The sequence below is a fragment of the Notamacropus eugenii genome, chromosome 4 (assembly GCF_028372415.1).
Source record: "Notamacropus eugenii isolate mMacEug1 chromosome 4, mMacEug1.pri_v2, whole genome shotgun sequence".
Taxonomy (NCBI): Eukaryota; Metazoa; Chordata; class Mammalia; order Diprotodontia; family Macropodidae; genus Notamacropus; species Notamacropus eugenii.
The window spans coordinates 463026585-463048248 of NC_092875.1; the positions used below are offsets into that span (position 1 = coordinate 463026585).

Sequence of the window (21664 nt, forward strand, 5' to 3'; positions counted from 1 at the left end):
GGGGGTGTAGGGTGTGTTCAGAGAGGACCAGTACCTTTGGTGTGATGGCTGCTGAGTCCATTTCAGGGCTGCTTTCTACTTTCGGTATCCACCTGTTCCACCCAACTCTCACCTGTGGCCCCAAGAAGCTGTAGCATACATAGTAGCCACACCCCACTAAACCATTTCAGCAGACAGGACAAATCAGGCTGAGGGTAACCAGGGGATCTCAAATCCATTGGTGAGTTAGGGTGTTGTCTACCCCAAGCATGTGAGGACTTGTGTTGGTCTCGTATTGGTCTGATCAGCCACAGTCTGACACGTTGAAACTTGACTTTATCATGGTGATGTCATTTTGGTCCTCTTCCAAAACAAAGGACAACAACCAGCTTGTTAACCAATCAGAGCTGACCGGCATTCTCAGGCACCCAAGGGCATATAAACTGTAAGCACACTGACATGAGAGGTCTTTGGCATGTGAGACTGTCACTGACCCTTTCTTAATAAAATTATTAATTACCCAGAAATCATTGCTCTTGAACTTTATTTAAAAATCTCAGTGATCAGAAAATTCCAAAAGTGGTACAGATTTATTTATTGAAAATCTTCAAAGAAAAGTGGTGTTAAGAGAATATTATGATCAGTTTTATTTGATGAATAATCATCATAAAGTAAAAACAAATTCTTACTTTAAAAATGTCATGATCTTCATTTTACAGTTGAGGGCACTGAGGCAGACTCTGATCTTCTTGCCCCTAGGCCCAGCACTCTGCCATCCTGTGTAAGGCCTTACCCAGGCACACACAGCTAGGAAAAACAAGCAGCCCCTGTTCTGATAGCATTTTCCTTTCCAACATCAATTACTCTGATGTGCTGAAAACAGGATGTGGATGCAAGTGGTGGGGGCATACAACCCAGCAATGGCCCGAGCAAGTGCTTTCTATAAACTACTCTTGGTTTTTGTTGTTGCTGCTGCTCTTTGTTCCTGTCTTTTTCAACAGCTGGGCAGCACAGCCAGACAGACACTTACTAGCCATGTGCCCCTGGGCAAGTCACTTAACTCTGTTTGCCTCAGTTTCCTCATCTGTAAAATGAGCTGGAGAAGGAAATGGCAAACCACTGCAGTATCTCTGCCAAGAAAACCCTAAATGGGGTTATAAAGAGTCAGACACAATTAAAAAAATTTTTTTCATAAACAAGAAGCAATTCAAGGACTAATGCATAACTTCTGGCCAGTTTTACATGGCTGACTTTCAACAAAATTAATTAAAGGTTTGAAAAATAGAAAAATTGACTAAGTGGTTTTCTTTGCCTTCCAGAAAAATCACCATTTTATCCACTACCATCAACAACTATTCTTTCACTTCTCAACACCAAATCATTAGGATTTCCACCTCACTGTCATGATAAAGCATTAGCAGTTCCATGCCAGCTTGTGTTCATTTGTCTTTCTCCACTGTCTGACACTGGTCCATGGAGGCATGAGGAACTAACTTCTGCCAACGGCTCCAGCAAAAATCAACAATTTTTATAAAGCATTTTAAGGTGATAGTGTCTCAGTCTCATTTGAGCCTTAGAATATCACAGTGAGATGGGTAATCTTATCTGCACTTCACAGATGAGGACACGAAGCACAGGTATTAAGTGACTGACAGCGTCAAACACAGGATGTGAATCTAGGTCTCTCCTGATTGTAAAATCAGTGATCTGTCCACCACACCACAATGACATGACATTATGACATGACATTACATCATAATTTCATCGAAGTACTACTAAGTGTTGGCTTTGATCAGAATTCCAGGCAACACAAATCTTTGAGATCATAATGGGATAGAAAGTCCTATAAGACCTGTGTGATAAATCATAAAATCCCATCTAGAAGTGCATTTCACATTCTGAATAACATTTTACTGCATAATCTTAATAAGTACAGTAACACTGTAGGGTAAGAACATGGTAAAAATACCTTGTGGTCCCCGAAATGATCTTTCATTCAAACTGTAAAAAGATGACAGAAGTCAGAAAATGTTTCTTTGTACATTCATGCACTTATATGATGTAACAGGTTAAAAATAATGCATGGTACCTTTGAAAGTCCTAAGACAGTTCTAAACCTCAGAAAGTCTTATTTTTCAGAAACCTGTAGCAATCGCACATGTAAGAACAGTTTAAACTATCCCTATTCTACTTAAACCCAGGAGGGAGTTCAACTTACTGACACCTGCCAAGGGAGAAATTGCTTACAATGTCAGAAGAGACTGGTTTCATCCGAAAGTTAAGAGGGTTCAGGTACAGACTCAGAAACAAGTGTTCTAGAAAAGCCAGGGTGGTGTTTTTTTCAGACTTGTGATTTTCTGACTTTTTAGCAAGCTATATCAACATATGTCCACAGATTTTTTAATGTCTTTTCAAAAAACATTGGTCCAAAGTTAGGAAGGCAAACCTGCCCAGGGGAGAAGGGGGGAAAAGGAGAGAGGAAAGCAGGAAGAAAAAATCACGCAATGCTCTTCAGACTCAGAATCTGAAATAACAGTCATATTTCAGCCCCATATTTGGTATCCCCATATTTGGTATGATGCTGGGTTAAAGAATTAATACTATATTGATCCATCAGATTTTCCTGTACTTGCCTTTTTCAAATTACAAACAAATTTTTTTTCTCTTTTGAGATTATATAACTTTTGACAATTCAATACTTCAACTTTCACTAGATTCTGACTGCAAGGCACCAATGTATGACAATCTTGTATTGATCTCTGGTCTATACATTCCCACACGGGCTATTTCAAGCTTTCTCTCCCTTCTTCTTCACTATCAAATTCTACCTGCATCTATTTTTTTTCACTGATGGCCTCACCTCCAACTTTTTATTGATAAGACTGAGACTGTATGACTCCCCTTTTCCGTATTACAAAAACTTCCTTCATCCATCTTTTTCTCTCTAGTCTGAGAGGCTATAGTGCCCTGCCTCCATGCCAAGACTAATCCTCTTCTATTCACCTTTCATGTCTTCTTGCTTCATTCATCATCTCTACCTGAGCACCTTTAATCTCTTTTTCTACACTGGTTCCTTTCCCTCTACCTATAAACATGCTGATCTATCTCTCAACTAGGAACAAGAAGTCTGCCAGCCCTCTGGAAGCCAAAAGCTAGAAGCCAAGAAATCAAGGTCATGATCAAATAGGGCCTCACTACTCCATCCAAGGGGCGGGGGGAAGGGAAGAACCTGGCCCTAGTACACCTTGTGTGTGTGCACACACACCCCTCAGAACTGAGGTTGTAGATATGAGTTAAAAAAAGAGAGAAAGAAACTAAATGCTTATGAAGAAAAATAGGTCAAAAACATGACCAAAAGAAAACTCAGAGACAGAAAAATATGGCTTGGCTGTAAGGATTTCAAGAGTGCCTAAAAGGGGGAAAAAATGTAATTATAGTTCTGAAGAAAAGAGATGGAAGGAGAATAGACAGTCTAAAAGAGAAGGGAAGAGACTTTATCAAGGTAATAGACTCCCTAAAAATCAAAGAGACCAAACAGAACTAGATGACTCAATATTAGAATAGAAATATTAGAATAAAATCAAGATTTTTTTTGAAAAGGGGAAGGAAATGTAACGTATCTGCTATTAAAAACAAAGTACTTGGAAAATTGATCAAGGAGATAGAATTTAAGAATGACTGGACACTCTGAAAATAAAACAAAAAAAAATCTAAGATGTCACATCTCAAGAAAGCACAAAGGAAAACTGTCCAAATTTTACTAGAACCAGAAGGCAAACTAAAAATAGAAAGAATCTATTAGAAAGAATATTTCTAAAAATAGAAAGAATAGAAAGAAGCTCCCAATAATGTCATGGCTAAAATTCAGAGCTTCTAAACTTAAAAACAAACAAAATAGCAATCAGCATAAATAATTTAAGTACTAGAAGACCAGTCAGTATCACGCAAGATTTAGCAGCTATTAACTACAAAGGAAAGAAAAATCTTAGAACAAAATATTCCAAAAGGCACAAATAAAGGCTTACAACCAAAAATAATTTTGCTGAAAGAATCAGTATAATCTTACAGATTAAAAAGAGAATGAACCTTTAACATAATAGAGAATTTTCAAACAATCTTGGTGAAAAAAAAGAGAACTGAGTAAAAACTATGAACTGCAAACCCACAAATCAAGAGAAACCTAGAAAAGTAAATATATTTGAGCAACTAGAACTAAATGATGGGCAAATGCTCACATTCTAATGGGGAGAGAAGAAACAAAGGTCCATCCAAAACCCTAAAGTGCAGAGGTGATCAAGATAAACAGAGGGATGGGGGCAGATCTGTTCTGTTTAAATGGTCTTAAAAGAATAATGAAAAGAGAGGAAAAAAGGAAGAGAGGAGAAGAGGGGAAAGGGGTAGAACTTACTGGGTCCCACAGCTGGGATAAGAAAAACAGTACACAGGATCTGGAGGAAGAGGTCAAGGGGTGGGAGATCCAGGGGATGCAAGTGGCCATGACTCAAATCTGAACTAGACAAAGAAGAATTGAAAACACATTCAGGGGGCGGAGCCAAGGTGGCGGAGTAGAAAGACGCACATACACATAGCTCCGAACCCACAACCCACAGAACAACTACAAAGAAGTAACTCACGGCGAATTCTGCACCCAGAGGCCACAGAACATTGGAGCGAGGGAGATTTCTGTTCCGGAGAGACCTGCAAACCTCTCGTAAAAGGTCCTTCGTGCTGCGGACTGGGCGCCGGGACTGGGAGCTGAGTACAGCCCTGCCGTGGCCGCGGCACCGAGAGGAACAGATCCAAGCGGGCTTCAGGGACGGGATCTCCAGCGGCCGCACAAGTACCTCCACCCACAGGTGACGGGGGTCTGTGAGAGAGTCCCTTTGGTGGGTCGAGGGGGGAGTGGGGTGCCCCCATGGCTCGGGCCCCCTCGGGAGACAGAAGCTGAGGGGCAGCGGCAGACCAGGGCTCCCCAAGCAGGCAGGAGCCTGGATCCATTGTTGAAGGTCTGTGCATAAACCCCCTGAGGGAACTGAGCCTGAGAGGCAGCCCTGCCCTCACCTGAGCATTTGAATTTAATCTCACACAGAATAGCAGCCCTGCCCCCGCCAAAAGCCCTGAGGCTGGAAGCAGCATTTGAATCTCAGACCCCAAACACTGGCTGGGAGGATCAGGAGGTGAGGTGGGTGTGAGGAAAATATTCAGAGGTCAAGTCACTGGCTGGGAAAATGCCCAGAAAAGGGAAAAGAAATAAGACTATAGAAGGTTACTTTCTTGGTGAACAGGCATTTCCTCCCTTCCTTTCTGATGAGGAAGAGCAATGCTTACCATCAGGCAAAGACACAGAAATCAAGGCTTCTGTGTCCCAGCCCACTCAATGGGCACAGGCCATGGAAGAGCTCAAAAAGAATTTTGAAAATCAAGTTAGAGAGGTGGAGGAAAAGCTGGGAAGAGAAATGAGAGACATGAAGTCAAAGCATGAACAGCAGATCAGCTCCCTGCTAAAGGAGACCCAAAAAAATGTTGAAGAAAATAACACCTTGAAAACTAGCCTAACTCAATTGGCAAAAGAGGTTCAAAAAGCCAATGAGGAGAAGAATGCTTTCAAAAGCAGAATTAGCCAAATGGAAAAGGAGATTCAAAAGCTCACTGAAGAAAATAGTTCTTTCAAAATTAGAATGGAACAGATGGAGGCTAATGACTTTATGAGAAACCAAGAAATCACAAAACAAAACCAAAAGAATGAAAAAATGGAAGATAATGTGAAATATCTCATTGGAAAAACAACTGACCTGGAAAATAGAGCCAGGAGAGACAATTTAAAAATTGTGGGCCTACCTGAAAGCCATGATCAGAAAAAGAGCCTAGACATCATCTTTCATGAAATTATCAATGAAAACTGCCCTGAGATTCTAGAACCAGAGGGCAAAATAAATATTCAAGGAATCCACAGAACACCGCCTGAAAGAGATCCAAAAAGAGAAACTCCTAGGAGCATTGTGGCCAAATTCCAGAACTCCCAGGTGAAAGAGAAAATATTGCAAGCAGCTAGAAAGAAACAATTCAAGTATTGTGGAAATACAATCAGGATAACACAAGATCTAGCAGCTTCTACATTAAGGGATCGAAGGGCATGGAATAGGATATTCCAGAAGTCAAAGGAACTAGGACTAAAACCAAGAATCACCTACCCAGCAAAACTGAGTATAATACTTCAGGGGAAAAATTGGTCTTTCAATGAAATAGAGGATTTTCAAGCATTCTTGATGAAAAGACCAGAGCTGAAAAGAAAATTTGACTTCCAAACACAAGAATGAAGAGAAGCATGAAAAGGTGAACAGCAAAGAGAAGTCATAAGGGACTTACTAAAGTTGAACTGTTTACATTCCTACATGGAAAGACAATATTTGTAACTCTTGAAACATTTCAGTATCTGGGTACTGGGTGGGATTACACACACACACATGCACACACGCACACACACATAGAGACAGAGTGCACAGAGTGAATTGAAGAGGATGGGATCATATCTTAAAAAAAAATGAAATCAAGCAGTGAGAGAGAAAGATATTGGGAGGAGAAAGGGAGAATTGAATGGGGCAAATTATCTCTCATAAAAGAGGCAAGCAAAAGACTCATTAGTGGAGGGATAAAGAGGGGAGGTGAGAGAAAAACATGAAGTCTACTCTCATCACATTCCACTAAAGGAAAGAATAAAATGCCTACTCATTTTGGTAGGAAAACCTATCTTACAATACAGGAAAGTGGAGGATAAGGGGATAAGCAGAGTGGGGGGGGATGATAGAAGGGAGGGCATGGGGAGGAGAGTGCAATTTGAGGTCAACACTCATGGGGAGGGATAGGATCAAAAGAGAATAGAAGTAATGGGGGACAGGATAGGATGGAGGGAAATATAGTTAGTCCTATACAACACAACTATTATGGAAGTCATTTGCAAAACTACACAGATTTGGCCTATATTGAATTGCTTGCCTTCCAAAGGGAAGGGGTGGAGAGGGAGGGAGATAAAGAAGTTGGAACTCAAAGTGTTAGGACCAGCTGTAATGTTCTTACCACTAGGAAATAAGAAATACAGGTAAAGGGGTATAGAAAGCTATCTGGCCCTACAGGACAAAAGAGAAGACAGAGACAAGGGCAGAGAGGGATGATAGAAGAGAGAGCAGATTGGTCATAGGGGCAATTAGAATGCTTAGCGTTTGGGGGGGGAGGGGAGAAAAGGGGAAAAATTTGAAACCCAAAATTTTGTGAAAATGAATGTTAAAAGCTAAATAAAAAAAAAAAAGAAAAAAAAAAAAAAAAAAAAAAAAAGAAAACACATTCAAAGAGGACCTTTCCTAATGTGATAAATAATATCTAACTAAAATATCATTACCTGTAACATGTCTTAGCTTTTTTTCAAATAAGACCAGGTATAAAACAAGGATGTCCATTATCTCCACTATTATTTGAAATTCCAGTTTTAACCATAAGACAAGAAGAAGAAATAATGGGAATAAGCACAAAAAGGAAACAAAAGTATCTCTTTTTCCAGATTATATGATGGTCTATTTAGAGAAGCCTAGATAATCGACTAAAAAAGTATTAGAAACAATAACTTTGGCAAAGTAGGTTACAAAACCAACTCACAAAAGTCATGAACCTCTCTGCATATTGTCAAAACAAAACAACACAAAGATAGAAAAAGAAATTTCATTCAAAATAACCACAGAATGGATACAATATCAGGGGTCCACCTTGCAAAATACAAATAGGAATTGTATGAATAAAAAACATTCTTTTCTGGAACAAAAAAAAGACAGGAACAAAGGCGCAGACACTGAAGAGAGTAGAATAAGAGATCAGAATGTGGATAGAAAAAGTGGCATGATCATATAAGATTAAAAGCCCAATGTCATTCCTGGATCAGTCACCTGACTCAAATCACCTTAGTCTTTTCTCCAGGGCCTTCCCAGTGGGCCCCTCAGCCCCATCTCGGCTCTTCATCCCAGGGCCTTTTCAGAGAGCTCTGAATCAATCCATCTGAGATCCAGTGATCTGTCTCCCACCTTCTGCCAGAGTAAATGACAGTAACACAATGGAAAAGGGCCTTCTCAGTAGGTTATGTGTCAGAACCAGATCTGGCTACTTGCTTCCACTGGCTTCTTTCTTCACCCCAGGACTTTCTCTAGAGCTTTGGAGACTACCTCCCACCTGGTGTTTCCACTTCCTACATCCTGGCCAGCCTCTCCCAAGCTTACTCCTGCATGCAGTCAGGAGAGCTTTCTGGGCCTCAAAAGACAAAATATGATAACACATAAGGAATGCTCTTAAGGCAAGACCTAGAAAAGTATAATCACCTGCCTCACTCAACAGACTTCTCTATAACCACTGATAAGCTTGACTTATTCTCCAATGGTTAGAGCTGCTCCCAGCCCCAATATTCTAACTTCATTAGAGGTCCCACTATATCTACCTAGCCTCCCCACCCCCAATATCCTAACTTCTTCAGATATGCCTCACTGCTCAAGAACAGGTGTGTCCATGAACTCACAGTTCTCACAGAACAGCCAGCCACTGCCTCTACCCAGCCACTGCCCTCAGACCCATTCCACATATTTAAACAGGTGTGTTCTTGTATCCAGTCATAATCACATCATCCATCTAGCCCAAGATAGGACCACAATACCTAACCAATTCATCTTGACCAGACAGGACCACAATGGCTAGCCAATCGGAGGACAACATGACCAAGATGTTTAACCATAGAACCATAGATGTGACCCATCCTCCATTACCTAAGCCCTTGACGAACTCCTCCATAAATTTCTGTTGTGTAATTGCATCTTTACCCTATAAAAATTCATCTTGCTGTCTCTGAAGTTGCTGGTTCCTCCATGAGAGGTGTCAATCTCAATAAATGCCTATAACTTGGTTTAAAGGTGGTCTAGCTCTAAATTCTTTGAGACGGTTCCACCACAACACATCATGAAACCTCAACAACTCCAATGATTCTGAATTCCTGGCCAAAGACATGCCAACCCTATTCCCCATTTTATGTGCCCACTCTGTGACTCCAATCACCCTCAACTCTACCCCTTCCAGTGTGTTCTCTAGAATATCTATTCGATATTTAACAAACTTGCTTCCACCTTGAACCTCTTCCCCTCTCAATCCTTCAACATTCTGGCTCCCTCCTGATGACATGGCATCACTGCAACACTTTCTAGCAATGGGTACACTTCCCTCCTAGCCCCTGACTCACTGGTCATGCTAGAGGAGTAAGAATATTCCATGCTACCTAGTGTCATTTCCAAACTCCTTCTCATTCTCCCTCCATCACTCAGTAAACTCTCTTCCTTTGAGATTTATACAATTCAGATTTAACACCCAATCCAGATTTGGTGGCCAATATCTATCGACAACCATGACTGTCCTTTCTTCCTCGCTGAGTTCAGTGCCTTGCTCACAGTCATTCTCTCCGTCTCACTTCCTGCCCTAACAATGGAGAACTTCAACATCCAAACTGATGGTGCCTCCAATCTTCCATCTGCTCAGCTCCCATAACCTGCTCCTCCATTCCACTTCAGTCACACAAAGAGCTGGTTGGGGGGCAGAGCCAAGATGGCAGAGTAGAAAGACACACATACTCTAGCTCTTCCCCCACAGCCCATAAAATACCTGTAAAAAAACAACTCTCAACAAATTCTAGGGCAGCAGAAGTCATGGAACAACAGAGTGAAAGAGATTTCCAGCCCAAGGTATCCTGGAAAGCCAACAGAAAAGGTCTATTGCACAGACCATGGAGCAGAGCACAGCCCAGCCTTGGCCACACAGCACCAGGAGAAACAGGACCACAGCAGGCCTAGGGGCAGAATCCCCAGCAGCAGTGGAGGTTCCCAGACCCCTCAACCCACAAGCGCCAAATAAAGCTTCAAAGGTCAGTGAGAGGGCTTTTCCAACTGGGCAAGAAGGGAGCAAGGTCCATTCCTAGCCCTGGCCCCAGACAGCGGCAGCAGCAGTGAGTGGTGGCAGCTGCAGCATCCATTTGAGGAGCCCTTAGCCTAATGCCCCTGGGGGAACTGAGCAGCTGATATTAATCTCAACCCTGAGCACAGTCCTGGGGTGAGGAGGTATGCTAGTCTGACTGGCAGAGTTGGAATTGGTTGTGGAGAGGGAATTCTACTACTTGCAGATCCTGGGCAGAAAAGTTTTGTTTGCTCCCAGACCAGTGTGCAGGCCAGGAGGAGAATGAAGTCCTCTCCCTTGACTGTGCCACCTTGGAGGAACTGAGAACTTTCAGGTCCCCAGAGCATACCCTCCTCTTGACAAAGGACTCAAAAGTCAAGTAACTGGCTGGAAAATTCCCCAAAAAGGAAAGAAAAATAAGACTATGGAAGGTTACTTTCTTAACAGGTATTTTCTTCCATTCTTTAGGATGAGAAAGAACAATGCATACTGTCAGAGGAAGTCAAGGCTTCTACATCCAGCACCTCCAAAATGACATGGGCTCAGGCCATGGAAGAGTTTGAAAAGCAAGTCAACAGCTTGCTAAGAGACCCCAAAAAATGCTGAAGAAAATAACACCTTTAAAAATAGGCTAACTCAATTGGAAAAAGGTCCAAAAAATCAATGAATGCTTTAAAAAGCAGAATTAGCCAAATGGAAAAGGAGGTCCAAAAGCTCACTGAAGAAAATAGTTCTTTAAAAACAAAGGGCTGGTTTTGCCCTTGCTCTTGCCATCCCCTACAAGGGCTTTATTTTCATGTTTATGTAAAACACAAAAAAAGTAAGAGACTAAAACACTGAAAGTTTTACATTGTATAGAGATAATTACAACTTAATTTCACCCTACATTATTTACATGAACATTCACATTAGTAAATGAAAAAAAAACACAAGTAATTTTGCAGCTTGGGAAATAAAAGCAAACAGCTTCAGAATCATTTAAAGTACTGGCCTGGTGACTCATGAAATAGGAAATGCTATGGGGCCCTCTTGTGGTAATATTTTAAATTTTCTTTTTTAAATGTCTTTTTCAATTCTTTCAAATAGGAGCTTTTATAAATGGAAGACTTCATTCTGCAAGAATGTAACTAAACTGAGGTAGGAAAAAAACAGTATTAACCTGAATGACAATCAACCAATATGGTGCTTCCCATACAAAATTATTTCAAATTTATGTGAATTTACATATAGAGAAATCTAACAGACAAGAGCTATGAAATATAAAACCTGACACTCTGAAAAGATATTTTTAAAATTAGACAAATTTTTTTCAGGAAGGAACTCTATTGCTTTCACAAATTAAATGGCCACTGTTAAAGGGATTTAGCTTTTAAAACAATTGACCTTAAATAAGGATTTACCATGAACAGTCACTACCATGACCAGATCTACTTTATTTCCCCCACAAAAAAATGTAAACACATACCTGACAGAAGTTATACTCTTGATGAACCTCTCAGTGTGATCAGACATCTCTGACGGTAGTAGAAGTTCTACAGGCTGTAATCTTAAAACGCGAGTCTCTAATTCTAAACGGGATATTGAGTCCTGGAAACTATCAAAAATGACTTCACCAGTTGCCGGCTGCACTCCCTGAAAAAAAGGTGTGGCACGTCATATGGAAAGTGGGTGTTTTGCTATGTTTAAGGAAACAAGCATTTATTAAGTATATGCCAGGCTCTAGACACGTAGTAGGTTATATAAGCCTAACAGTTCAAATATTTTTAAAGCATACATGAGATGCTTTAAAAAAATCAATTAAATGTGTCACTGATCACCACCTTCACAACAGCAACAACTCAAATTTATGACAAGTATAACTATTTGAACCCTACCATATATTTTCAAGGCTAACAAATAATTTTCTCACCACCCAATAGGAAACAATTTTTTTTTTTAAAGGAATTCTAATCCTAAACAGTAGCACCCTAAACTTCACTTAATAAGTGGATTTTAAAGGAAACACATTTCTTAAAACCAATAAACACAGCTGTAATCCATTTTTGTTTCCCCTTTATCTCAAGATCACCCATCCACTCTGAAAAGAAAAAAAAACCTTGCAGTCATGTGATGCTGACTAGAGCAAAAGAAAAGCAGTCGAGTGAAACAAATAGCTTTACTCAAAAATGAAATATTAATGTTTGGAAATAAACACAAATTCCAAAACTCGAAACAGCTTTGCTTTGCAATTAGCCAACTGCCTGGAGCCAAGAACATTTATGCTGGACTAGCAAAGTACAGATTTTATACTATTTAATATCACAAAACACTTTTGCATGCTTTTTAGTGAAAGAGGAAATATTACAAAACCAGAAAACAATACAGAAAATAGAGGGAATAGCAGGATGAGGAGAGGCCAAAATGAGAAAGGATTAACAATAATTAAAAGTGGTCATCTCAGCATTTCAGCCCTATATTAATTTGCTTTTCCAGTGTCTGCTCTCTTCTGTGAAAATCCATGTTGGTCCTTCAAGGATTCTTTTCTTACAAATCTGTAATCTTTGAGGGATGGATTGTCTACACATCAACATTAGTTGGCTTGAGCATCAGCCAAACCAGGAAGTAACTCTAAAAATGCTATGTACTCAGTGTTACCTTATTGTCTTATGAATACTGGGGACTTGCTACTCAAAATAAACTTCAAGCAATTAATGTGATCACAGAATTGATAGGACATTAGCCTGAAAGGGCCAGGGTCTCCCACTACATCCTGGGTCATCTCCAGTCATCCTGATGACCTTGCACAGCTCTCTCTCACTCAAATCAAAGTCAACTGCAAGTCATGTTATCATCTTGATGTCATGGTCCTTTTCGAGAATGAAGGACAAACACCAAATGTGAATGGCAGCTCTTCTCCTCCTCTCCCCTCCCCTCTCTCTCCTCTCCTCTGATGCTCTGCCCAGGGCCAAAAGCTGCCATTTTTTTCCTTTGGGTTTACTGGCTGCATTTCTTGCTCAAAGACCAAGCTTTAAACCCAATTCACTCTGGAGCTCATAGACTGGACAAGTCCCCACCCACCTAGCACAGAGTGGATGTAATACTAAATAGTAATTGTTTCTCTTTTACCCAGGAACCCTGAGGGTCTTCCCTCCCAGCTTGATTTTTTTTTTTTTTAATAAAGGGGCCATCCCTTGAGTAACCTAAAGAAGTCTATTCATTGAATGGGTATATCTCACTCAAAGTGAGAATGTGATAGGATCTTAGCCTGAAAGGGCCAGGGTCCCCCACTCCATCCTGGGCCACCTCGAGTCGTCCTAATGAGTATCAAGCCACTGGACCCACAGGAGAAGTGAGGTTGGTGACCTTGCACAGCTCTCCCTCACTCAAATCTAAGTCAAGTGCAAGTCACGTTATCATCTTGAAGTCACGGTCATCTTCGAGAACAAAGGACAAACACAACAACAGCAACAAGCACTAAATACGTTGAACTTTTCCCAATATAGGCAACCAAGAGTCCTCACAGTCTCATCATTCTCATTAAAAAGTCTCCTAACCATAAATTAGAAACTTTTTGTTGAGATTCATGCCATCCTTTTGAGGGACAAACTACATCTCCTTTAATTGCTCACACACATTGGATCACTCACTTTGGTTAGCTTAACTTTAGTCCTGGAAACAGCCCTACAGAACATAAATTTAGAGCTGGAAGTTCATTGCTTACCATCTCCCCTCCTCCATTTTTATAGACCAGGATATGAACACATATCCTTTGACTTCAAATTCACTGTTTTTCCACATCACCATACTGTCTTCATTGACTCATGCAGCTAATCTAATGCAAAGGATTAACAAGGGTACGTTGCCCTCTAGTGTGCTTTTAGGGTTAACTTCAGACAAACTATAGGATTTTTGCAAACCTAAAGCATTACACGAATAGCAGCCATCAGTAATTATTAGAAGGCCAATATCTGGTCAAGGACAAGCCAGCATACCTAACTGTGAGTTACCACGTTGGTCCTAACTCATTAGAAACACTATTTAGAGCCATTCAAAAACAAACGCTATGCTGAACCATTTCAGAAATGGCCAAACAGAAAAGCAAACAGCATTCCTTCTGACTTGACACAAGTAGAATAAAGAACGAACTCATAATAGAAAGAGATATTCAGGATTGTTCTGAAGATTTTAAAAGGCAAAAAAAGTAAGCAGAAGTTCTTGCTGGTCAGATGATCTCACTTGTGCATAATACATGTCAGAGCTAATGACTCCAATAATTCCAAATGATCCTAAATGGGCAAATGTCAGTAAATGAGTCAGGTCATGTACTTCAGCACTTCCTTAGGTTTGTGATTGCTTCAGCATGGGTGGATACTCCTGAGTATTAAAAGTAGACACAGAACTAGACCCAGAACATTAGAGGGCACAGTAAAAAGACTGTATAATAATGGGGAAATTGCGTAACACCTGCCAAGATCCTTTTAACAGCAGTATTCTCCCAGTGCTGTATCAGATGGATACAAATCATGCAACTCCATGATCTCAAAAGAGCAAGCATTATCAATAACCCAAAGTAATATAAAGTTACATACATAATAAGTATCAGTAAGGTATAACATCTTATCAAATACAGTATACATGGGAGAAGCAGCATGAAAGAGAACATGTATGACCTGAAAAGAAAGTGAGCCAATGAGTGAGAAACATGAACAACCTGACCGGTATGTTGGTTAGGGTAAGGGGACAGAGACTGGACCTCTGATTTCACTGGTGTAGGGAAACTCCCATGACGAATTCAAGCCATATCTTCTCTACAACTTAAAGATTTAGAGAGGTGCCTAGAGCTAACAGGGTAAGTGCCCAAGGTCATCCAGTCAGTCTATGCGCAGCTTAATCTAAAAAGCACAAGAGAGAGGATTCTGTTCCTTTAAGCAGGTCTTCTGAAAACCATTCGTTACTACCTGAATTCTAGGGGACTACCCAACTGTCCATCAGGACTTTTTCATTCTACGTGGCCTGTCCACCTCCTTTTCCAAGCACGAATTCCTCCTTATGATATTCTTTACACTGCTTCTCTTAGAAACTTTGTCATTGGCAAAATAGCACAGCCTACTCATGGCCACCACTCACCCTTTCACCTAAAAATACCCTCAAGATCATGACTTAGTTGGTTCTCATGCCAAGCACTCTACAGGCTCATTTAAATCACAGCTAACTTTTTACTGTTTTTGAAGGCAATACTACTCAGTCTTCCTGTGAAGAGCAAACTAACGCGTGCTCTAAACTAGTCTTGGCCTGTGCGACTATGTCTCCCTCCTTGGCACAGAGATTAACTGGAAGTTCTTGAGCATAACAAGATTATACCTTGTTAGGGATGTTGTAGAATTTCTATTTAAGTGCAGGTCAGAAGAAATTAACTGTTAGCGCCCCAACAACTCAGATTCTATTAAACACTTGTGGGATGAAACTGGTTTTGAGTCTTTTCAGCCTTATTATGACAATGATTTTGCAATGATCTCTCTAAATAATGGTGATAGATTTAATATCTACACTTTTTTTCATTTCCTATTTTTGGATGCAATTTGTTCTAACAGATCTGGCCTAACGTGTCTTCTCTCTACCTTTACCCTTTCTTTGAATTGTGCTTAACTGGCCACCGATCAAACTACACACAGACAACTGATTCTGAAATGACTAGGGAGAGAAATGCAAATTAAAGTAACTCTGAGGAACCATTTCAAACCCATCAGATTGGCAGTATGACAGAAAAGGAAAATGACAAATGCTAGAGGAGATGTGAAAAAATTGGGAAACTAATGCACTCTTAGTGGAGTTGTGAACTGATCCAGCCATCCTGGAGAACAATTTGGGACTGCTCCTCAAAGAACTGTAAAACCATGACCCAGCAACATCACTACTAGGTGTGTGTCCCAAAGAGATCAAGGGAAAGGGGAAAGGACTCATTTGTATAAAAGTATTTATCACAACTCTTTTTGTGGTGGCAAAAAATGGGACATTGAGAGGATGCCCATCAACTGGAGAACGGCTGAACAAGCCATGGTACGTGACTGTGATGGAATACTACTGTGCTATAATAAAGATAAGCAGGATGCTTTCAGAAAAACCTGAAAAGACTTATGTAAGCGGATAAAAAGTGCAGTGAGCAGAACCAGGAGAACATCACATACAGTAACAGCAGTAACGTGCAGTGACCAACTGTGAATGAGTCAGCTGCTCTGAGCAGTACAATGATCTAAGACAATTCCAAAGGAATTATGATGAAAAACGCCATCCACTCCAGAGACAGAACTGACCGAAACTGAATGGAGATCGAAGCATGCTTCACTTTTGTTACTTTGGGGGTTTTTTTGGTGTGTTTTCTTTTGCAACACTGCTCATATGGAAACGTGTTCTGCATGTCTGCACACGTATAATTTATATCAAACTGCTTGCTGTCTCAGGGTGGGGGAGAGGAAAAAGGAAGAGAGAATTTGGAATGTAAAAAGTAAGTTAAAAATTATTTTCACATATAATTTGAAAAACAAAATATAAGATCTTTCAAATTAAAAAAATATAGATTACCATGGATGCCAGTCATTTTCTATCTTTTAAGATACAGTCAATTTGATCATTCAAAATAGTATTTATTCAGTGCTTGCCATCTAAGTCTCTTCTTAAGACTTAAGTATTCACAACAAAGAAGTTTATGTCTATGGTCCCTGCATTTCATGATCCTGAACCTAAACAATTTCAACACAATTTTCACTGTCACCCCACATTCCTCTCCCAGTGAAGTCAATGATTATCAAACTACAGACTGAATAGAAGTTACTTTCTTCGCAGGATTTCTCAACTTCTTCACCTTCCCCATTAGATTATTTCTATAATGATGTGCTTATTTATATTCATCCTGTGCACTGATTGCTTGGCAAGATGATCAGTATCCTATGAAATAATGTTTCTTTAGGTTTTGGATTACATAATAAAATTCTTTCTGCCAACCTCTGGATTCGCATGTCAGAGGAAAGCCCATGAGGCATGATATGACAACATTATGTCAACTTCTTTTACAACAAGAATATCAATATGGCTATAGTTCAGTTCCTCTAGCCCCTGGGCAAGAAATGAGACATCACAAGGGGACTTTAGTGCATGACATATATACTATACTTAGACTGGAGAAGATTAGGAAAGCCAAACTGTATAAATTATATCTGTAAGGTGGATTAAAACTTTCCTTAATATTAACCTGATCCTTCACTTTTGTTACTTTAGGGTTTTTTTTGGTGTGTTTTCTTTTGCAACACTGCTCATATGGAAATATGTTCTGCATGTCTGCACACGTATAATTTATATCAAACTGCTTGCTGTCTCAGGGTGGGGGAGGGGAAAAGGAAGAGAGAATTTGGAATGTAAAATTTAAAAAAAGAAAGTTAAAAATTAACTTTGATTCAAGAATTTGATCCTTTTCTGCCTCAACTATCTTTCCACGTGTAGACATTATATTCCCAAGGTTACCCTCAACGATTAAGACACTATTATTTACCTATGTTCTCAACATATACAATGGACTTATCGTTAATTTGTAAAACACTTTACTCTATGTCACTGTGAAAACATTTTTTCATTCTATAATCCTAAAGTACCATATGTGTGTATCCACATAAGTATGTCCATCTTAAATTGTAAAGTTGTAGAGGACAAGGGCCTGACTCAGTGAAGTTCCTAAAATAATTCCATAAAGTGGCAGTCACAATTAAGCATATAATAAAGACATTTTTATGTTCATAATAAATCAGAAAAATATTTTGGCACTCTATCAGTTGTATACGCTAAGACAAGTTGTATAGGAAATCTTTATCAGACATACTATCATTTATATTTTCCCCAAATATTACTTACCACAATGCCAATTGTGATATTCCCCTTTTGTTTATCTTTCATATTTTCACAGATGCACAGGAGATAATTGTTAGATGTATCACTTGCTATTTCTTCAACATTTACAGGATCATCTAACTTGATCAAGGGATTCACATTTAATAATTATTAAAGGAAATAAAATTGATTTGTCCTACTCCTGTTAACAACAACAAATCTATTATCTATTCTCTCCAACAAGAAAAGATCAGCTACCCATGCTCTCACAGGATACCTCATTCCCATATAGCTTTGTATTTCATGTTTAGTTAAGTTAAGTTAGTCTTCTTTACTTTTACTCTAAGCACCATAGGATTATAGATTTAGAGTTAAAAAAAGGTCATGAGATATTTACCCCTCATTTTATAAGTGAGTAAACTAAAATGCAAATAAGTAACCATAGGTCCAAAAGGTGGCAAGCAGCAAAGGAGGCATTTGCACCAAGGTCCTCTAACTCCCAAACCAGTGCCCCTTCTAGAATGCCAAGAAGTTTGAACTAGGCACCTCCCAGGTCTTATATTCTGTGATTCTAGGTCTTGGCTTATCTCAAAATAGGCTGCTAACACAGAAACTATGTCCTCAAAATAGTCTATCTTCTTACTTACAAAGCATCTAAAAAAGTGTGTAATACCCTGTGAATATTCAAATAGTTGAATTCAAATAGAACATCCACTGATGTTCTAGTGAGTTAAGCTACCTGAGATCTGACCCTTCATCACAAAATTAATGCTAAAAGTGAAAGCACAAATAGACCAAAGCACCCAAGACACAAAGTACATAGCCTCCCTCCTTACCTTATTACTGACAATGAAGAAATGAGAAAAATTGAAAAGAAGTAGAAAGAAATGGAAAAGTAAAAAATAAATAGACAAAAAAATGAAAAGAGAAAGTAACTAAAAGAAAACATGGAAGAAATCAATTAAGATTCAACTGATACTCTTTAAGAACAAGCTCTCCTTAACATAAACTGGCCCGAACATTGAGGGATTTGGCAGAAGCTCCCAAAGTGAAGGGGCAGAGAACAGCTGAGTAGGAGGCAGCTATGCAGCCTAATGCACAAGAATCAGGTTCAGCAGGAAAAATAGACGAATGGTCAATTGGGATGAAATGTGCCACACAGCCTGTGCTTTTGTGTGTGTTGGACTTCAGGATCTTTATGCAGCCTCCCTATCAACAGAATTCACCCTAGGACTGACAGGAGTGGAACTAAACAGACCAAGGAAGCTGGAAAGCTGCAGTTCAACAAACAGACAGAGATGTGCCCTGAAAAGATATGGCAAAAAGAGGAAATTCAAGACCTGGAACAGAGTCCTAGGCATCTCATGTTATTTCTACCTTTGGAAATGAAGTTTCTGACTACAAAGTCTGCCCTTGAAACAGTCTCTTCAAAATAATGGAGGTTTCATAATATAATCGCATTCTCACCAAAAAATAAAAGACATTAATGAACCATTACTGTCTTCTAGCAGGCCATTTCCAAAAATCTATTTTCTCAACCCTAATTCAATTGACTTCTTTTTCTCCACTTTGATATGAACATCTTCCATTAAACACCATTATAGAACACACCCGTGTTTTGATGCGCCTTTTTCCTATGTCAAAAAGTTATCAACTCAAAAGAAAAGAGATCACATAAAGCTATCTCCTTTAAAAAAAAAAAACTATGCAAAAAGCATTAGCAACTTGTAAAAAAGCTAAATTATCAATTCCAAAAGGATATCTTCTCCAATAAGTGTAGACTTAGTATAAAGAGCAGTCAATTTTCGGGTAAACAGAGAACTTTTATTCTCTCCGATAGCCTTCAGTGCTGCAGTTTCAGTTTGTTTGACAACTCCCACCTGTAAAAGAATATGTCATAAAAAAATTAAAACCAAGTGGCAAAATTTTAAATACTTACATTTTAAACCTAAGAAAGCCTAATTCATGCATGCTGGATGAAGAGAACGTAACACATTACTAATGTGGAGACGTTCACCCAGACAGACAACTTCAATTCGCTCCGCCACGTATGTTGTTGTTCAGTCGTTTTCACTCACATCTAACTCCATGTGACCCCATTTAGGGTTTTCTTGGCAAAGATATTGGAGTGGTTTGCCATTTCCTCCTCTAGTTCATTTTACAGATGAAAAAACTGAGGCAAACAGGGATAAGTGACATGTCCAGGGTCACACAGCTAGTAAGTGCATGAAGCCAGGTTTGAACTCAGGTCTTCTTCACTTCAAACCTGCTTCTCTATTCACTGCACCACCTAGTTGCCCTTCTGTCACATTTAGCTACATTAAAAAAAAAATTGACCAAAATATAACCCAATGAGGACAGAGCACCAAGAAAAAAGACTAGGAAAAACAGATTTCTCCCAAATGCCAAAATCCAAACCTGAGGTTTTTCAAACCAATCTTATTACAAGACTCATTTTTTTCTATTGTCTACAAAGAACTACCATTCTCATTTACCGATCAACAAAAGCCAAAGCTGACCTTATGTCCTTTTGCCACAAGACGGCGTACGTGAACAAAAAGTCTGTGAGTGGGTATGCTTGCTGTCATAAAATTGTGATCTAAATGGCAATATATGTTGAGCTCCCGTGCCGCAATCTGCAAAATATAAATATGAATACATACAGACTCACTAAATTCACAATCCCATTTTCCTGTGCAGAATTCTATACTTTACTCTCTTTTTGCAAAATTTAACTGCAAGACCTCAAGGTCCAGCAGATGAATCTGAAAGCTTTTTTATAAAGACACGACAGGATTTTCTTTGTCTCCCTAAACCTATCACAACCTAACAGTGCTATGTATGCCTGCAGAATTACTCTCCAATTCAGGGTACAGGAGGTCAGAAATGAAAACAAATTGACATATTATATACATATGACAAATAAAAAAAACACTCATGCTTTTCTTTTATTTCTGAATTAATTTTTTCTACATAAAAACAAAAAGTAAATAGGTACATTTTAAAGATGATAAGATTCACTTTTCCTAGCTTGCTGAAAATAATTTCACCAACACAGAAAATGAAACACAAGTTTTAGAACATGCTATATATCCTACAATCTATATACTATCAGATAAGAATAATCTGAAATATTTGAAAGAAGCAACTTACCTCTGCATCTTCTCCAAAGAACCTATATTTGTATCCACATTCAATACACAAGATGGCATCTTTATGCTGCTCTTTCATTTCTAGGTACTGCAATTCCAATGGGGTATAAATGCTTTTGGTTCTTCTGTTGGTAGGTTTGGGCTCAGATGTACTCTGCAGGCTTTCATGACTTTTATTTGATAATGAAAAATGAGCAAGACCAAAAAGTGATCCTCCCTGTCAAGAGAAGGTTCTTGAGAAGAATTAAAGTATATAACCATACATTCAGCATCCTTTAATTGTTCAATCAAATTAATCTATTTCTTCAATTCAACGGATTCTTGGTTTAAATTAGAATTCCTATCAAACACTTCCTAAAAGAAACTACATATAAGAAAATCTCTGCTCAAAATTTTTTAAAAAAAGGCTTACTGGAATGCCACAGGGCTGTTCTTGATCTATCTCTGTGTAACATTTGTACCAAGGATTTAATTAAAGGCAGAGCTTATATGCATACCAAGTTTTTAAAAGTCAAACCAAATTTGTAGAAGAATAGCTCAATAGTAGATGACATAATCAAGACCCAAGGCTAAGGCAATGAGCCAAGTCCAATAAGATGAAACTTGATAAAAGTTAAGACTTATAAAGCTAAAAGGGACCTAAGCAGCCAACTAAAGCGACTCAGACCTGAAAAACAATCTCCACTAGAAGACACGCTACAATGGCCATCCAA

General features: G+C 39.2%; 1 protein-coding gene across 1 annotated transcript in view; it reads right to left on the reverse strand.

Annotated features, from left to right (window-relative positions):
• The window catches only part of MSH3 (mutS homolog 3), a 208352-nt gene that overhangs the window by 170800 nt on the left and 15888 nt on the right, over positions 1–21664 (reverse strand). Inside the window, 5 exon segments of the mRNA XM_072606261.1 lie at positions 11411–11577; positions 17824–17958; positions 19560–19679; positions 20319–20435; positions 20953–21168. Coding sequence (XP_072462362.1) covers positions 11411–11577; positions 17824–17958; positions 19560–19679; positions 20319–20435; positions 20953–21168 — 755 coding nt within the window.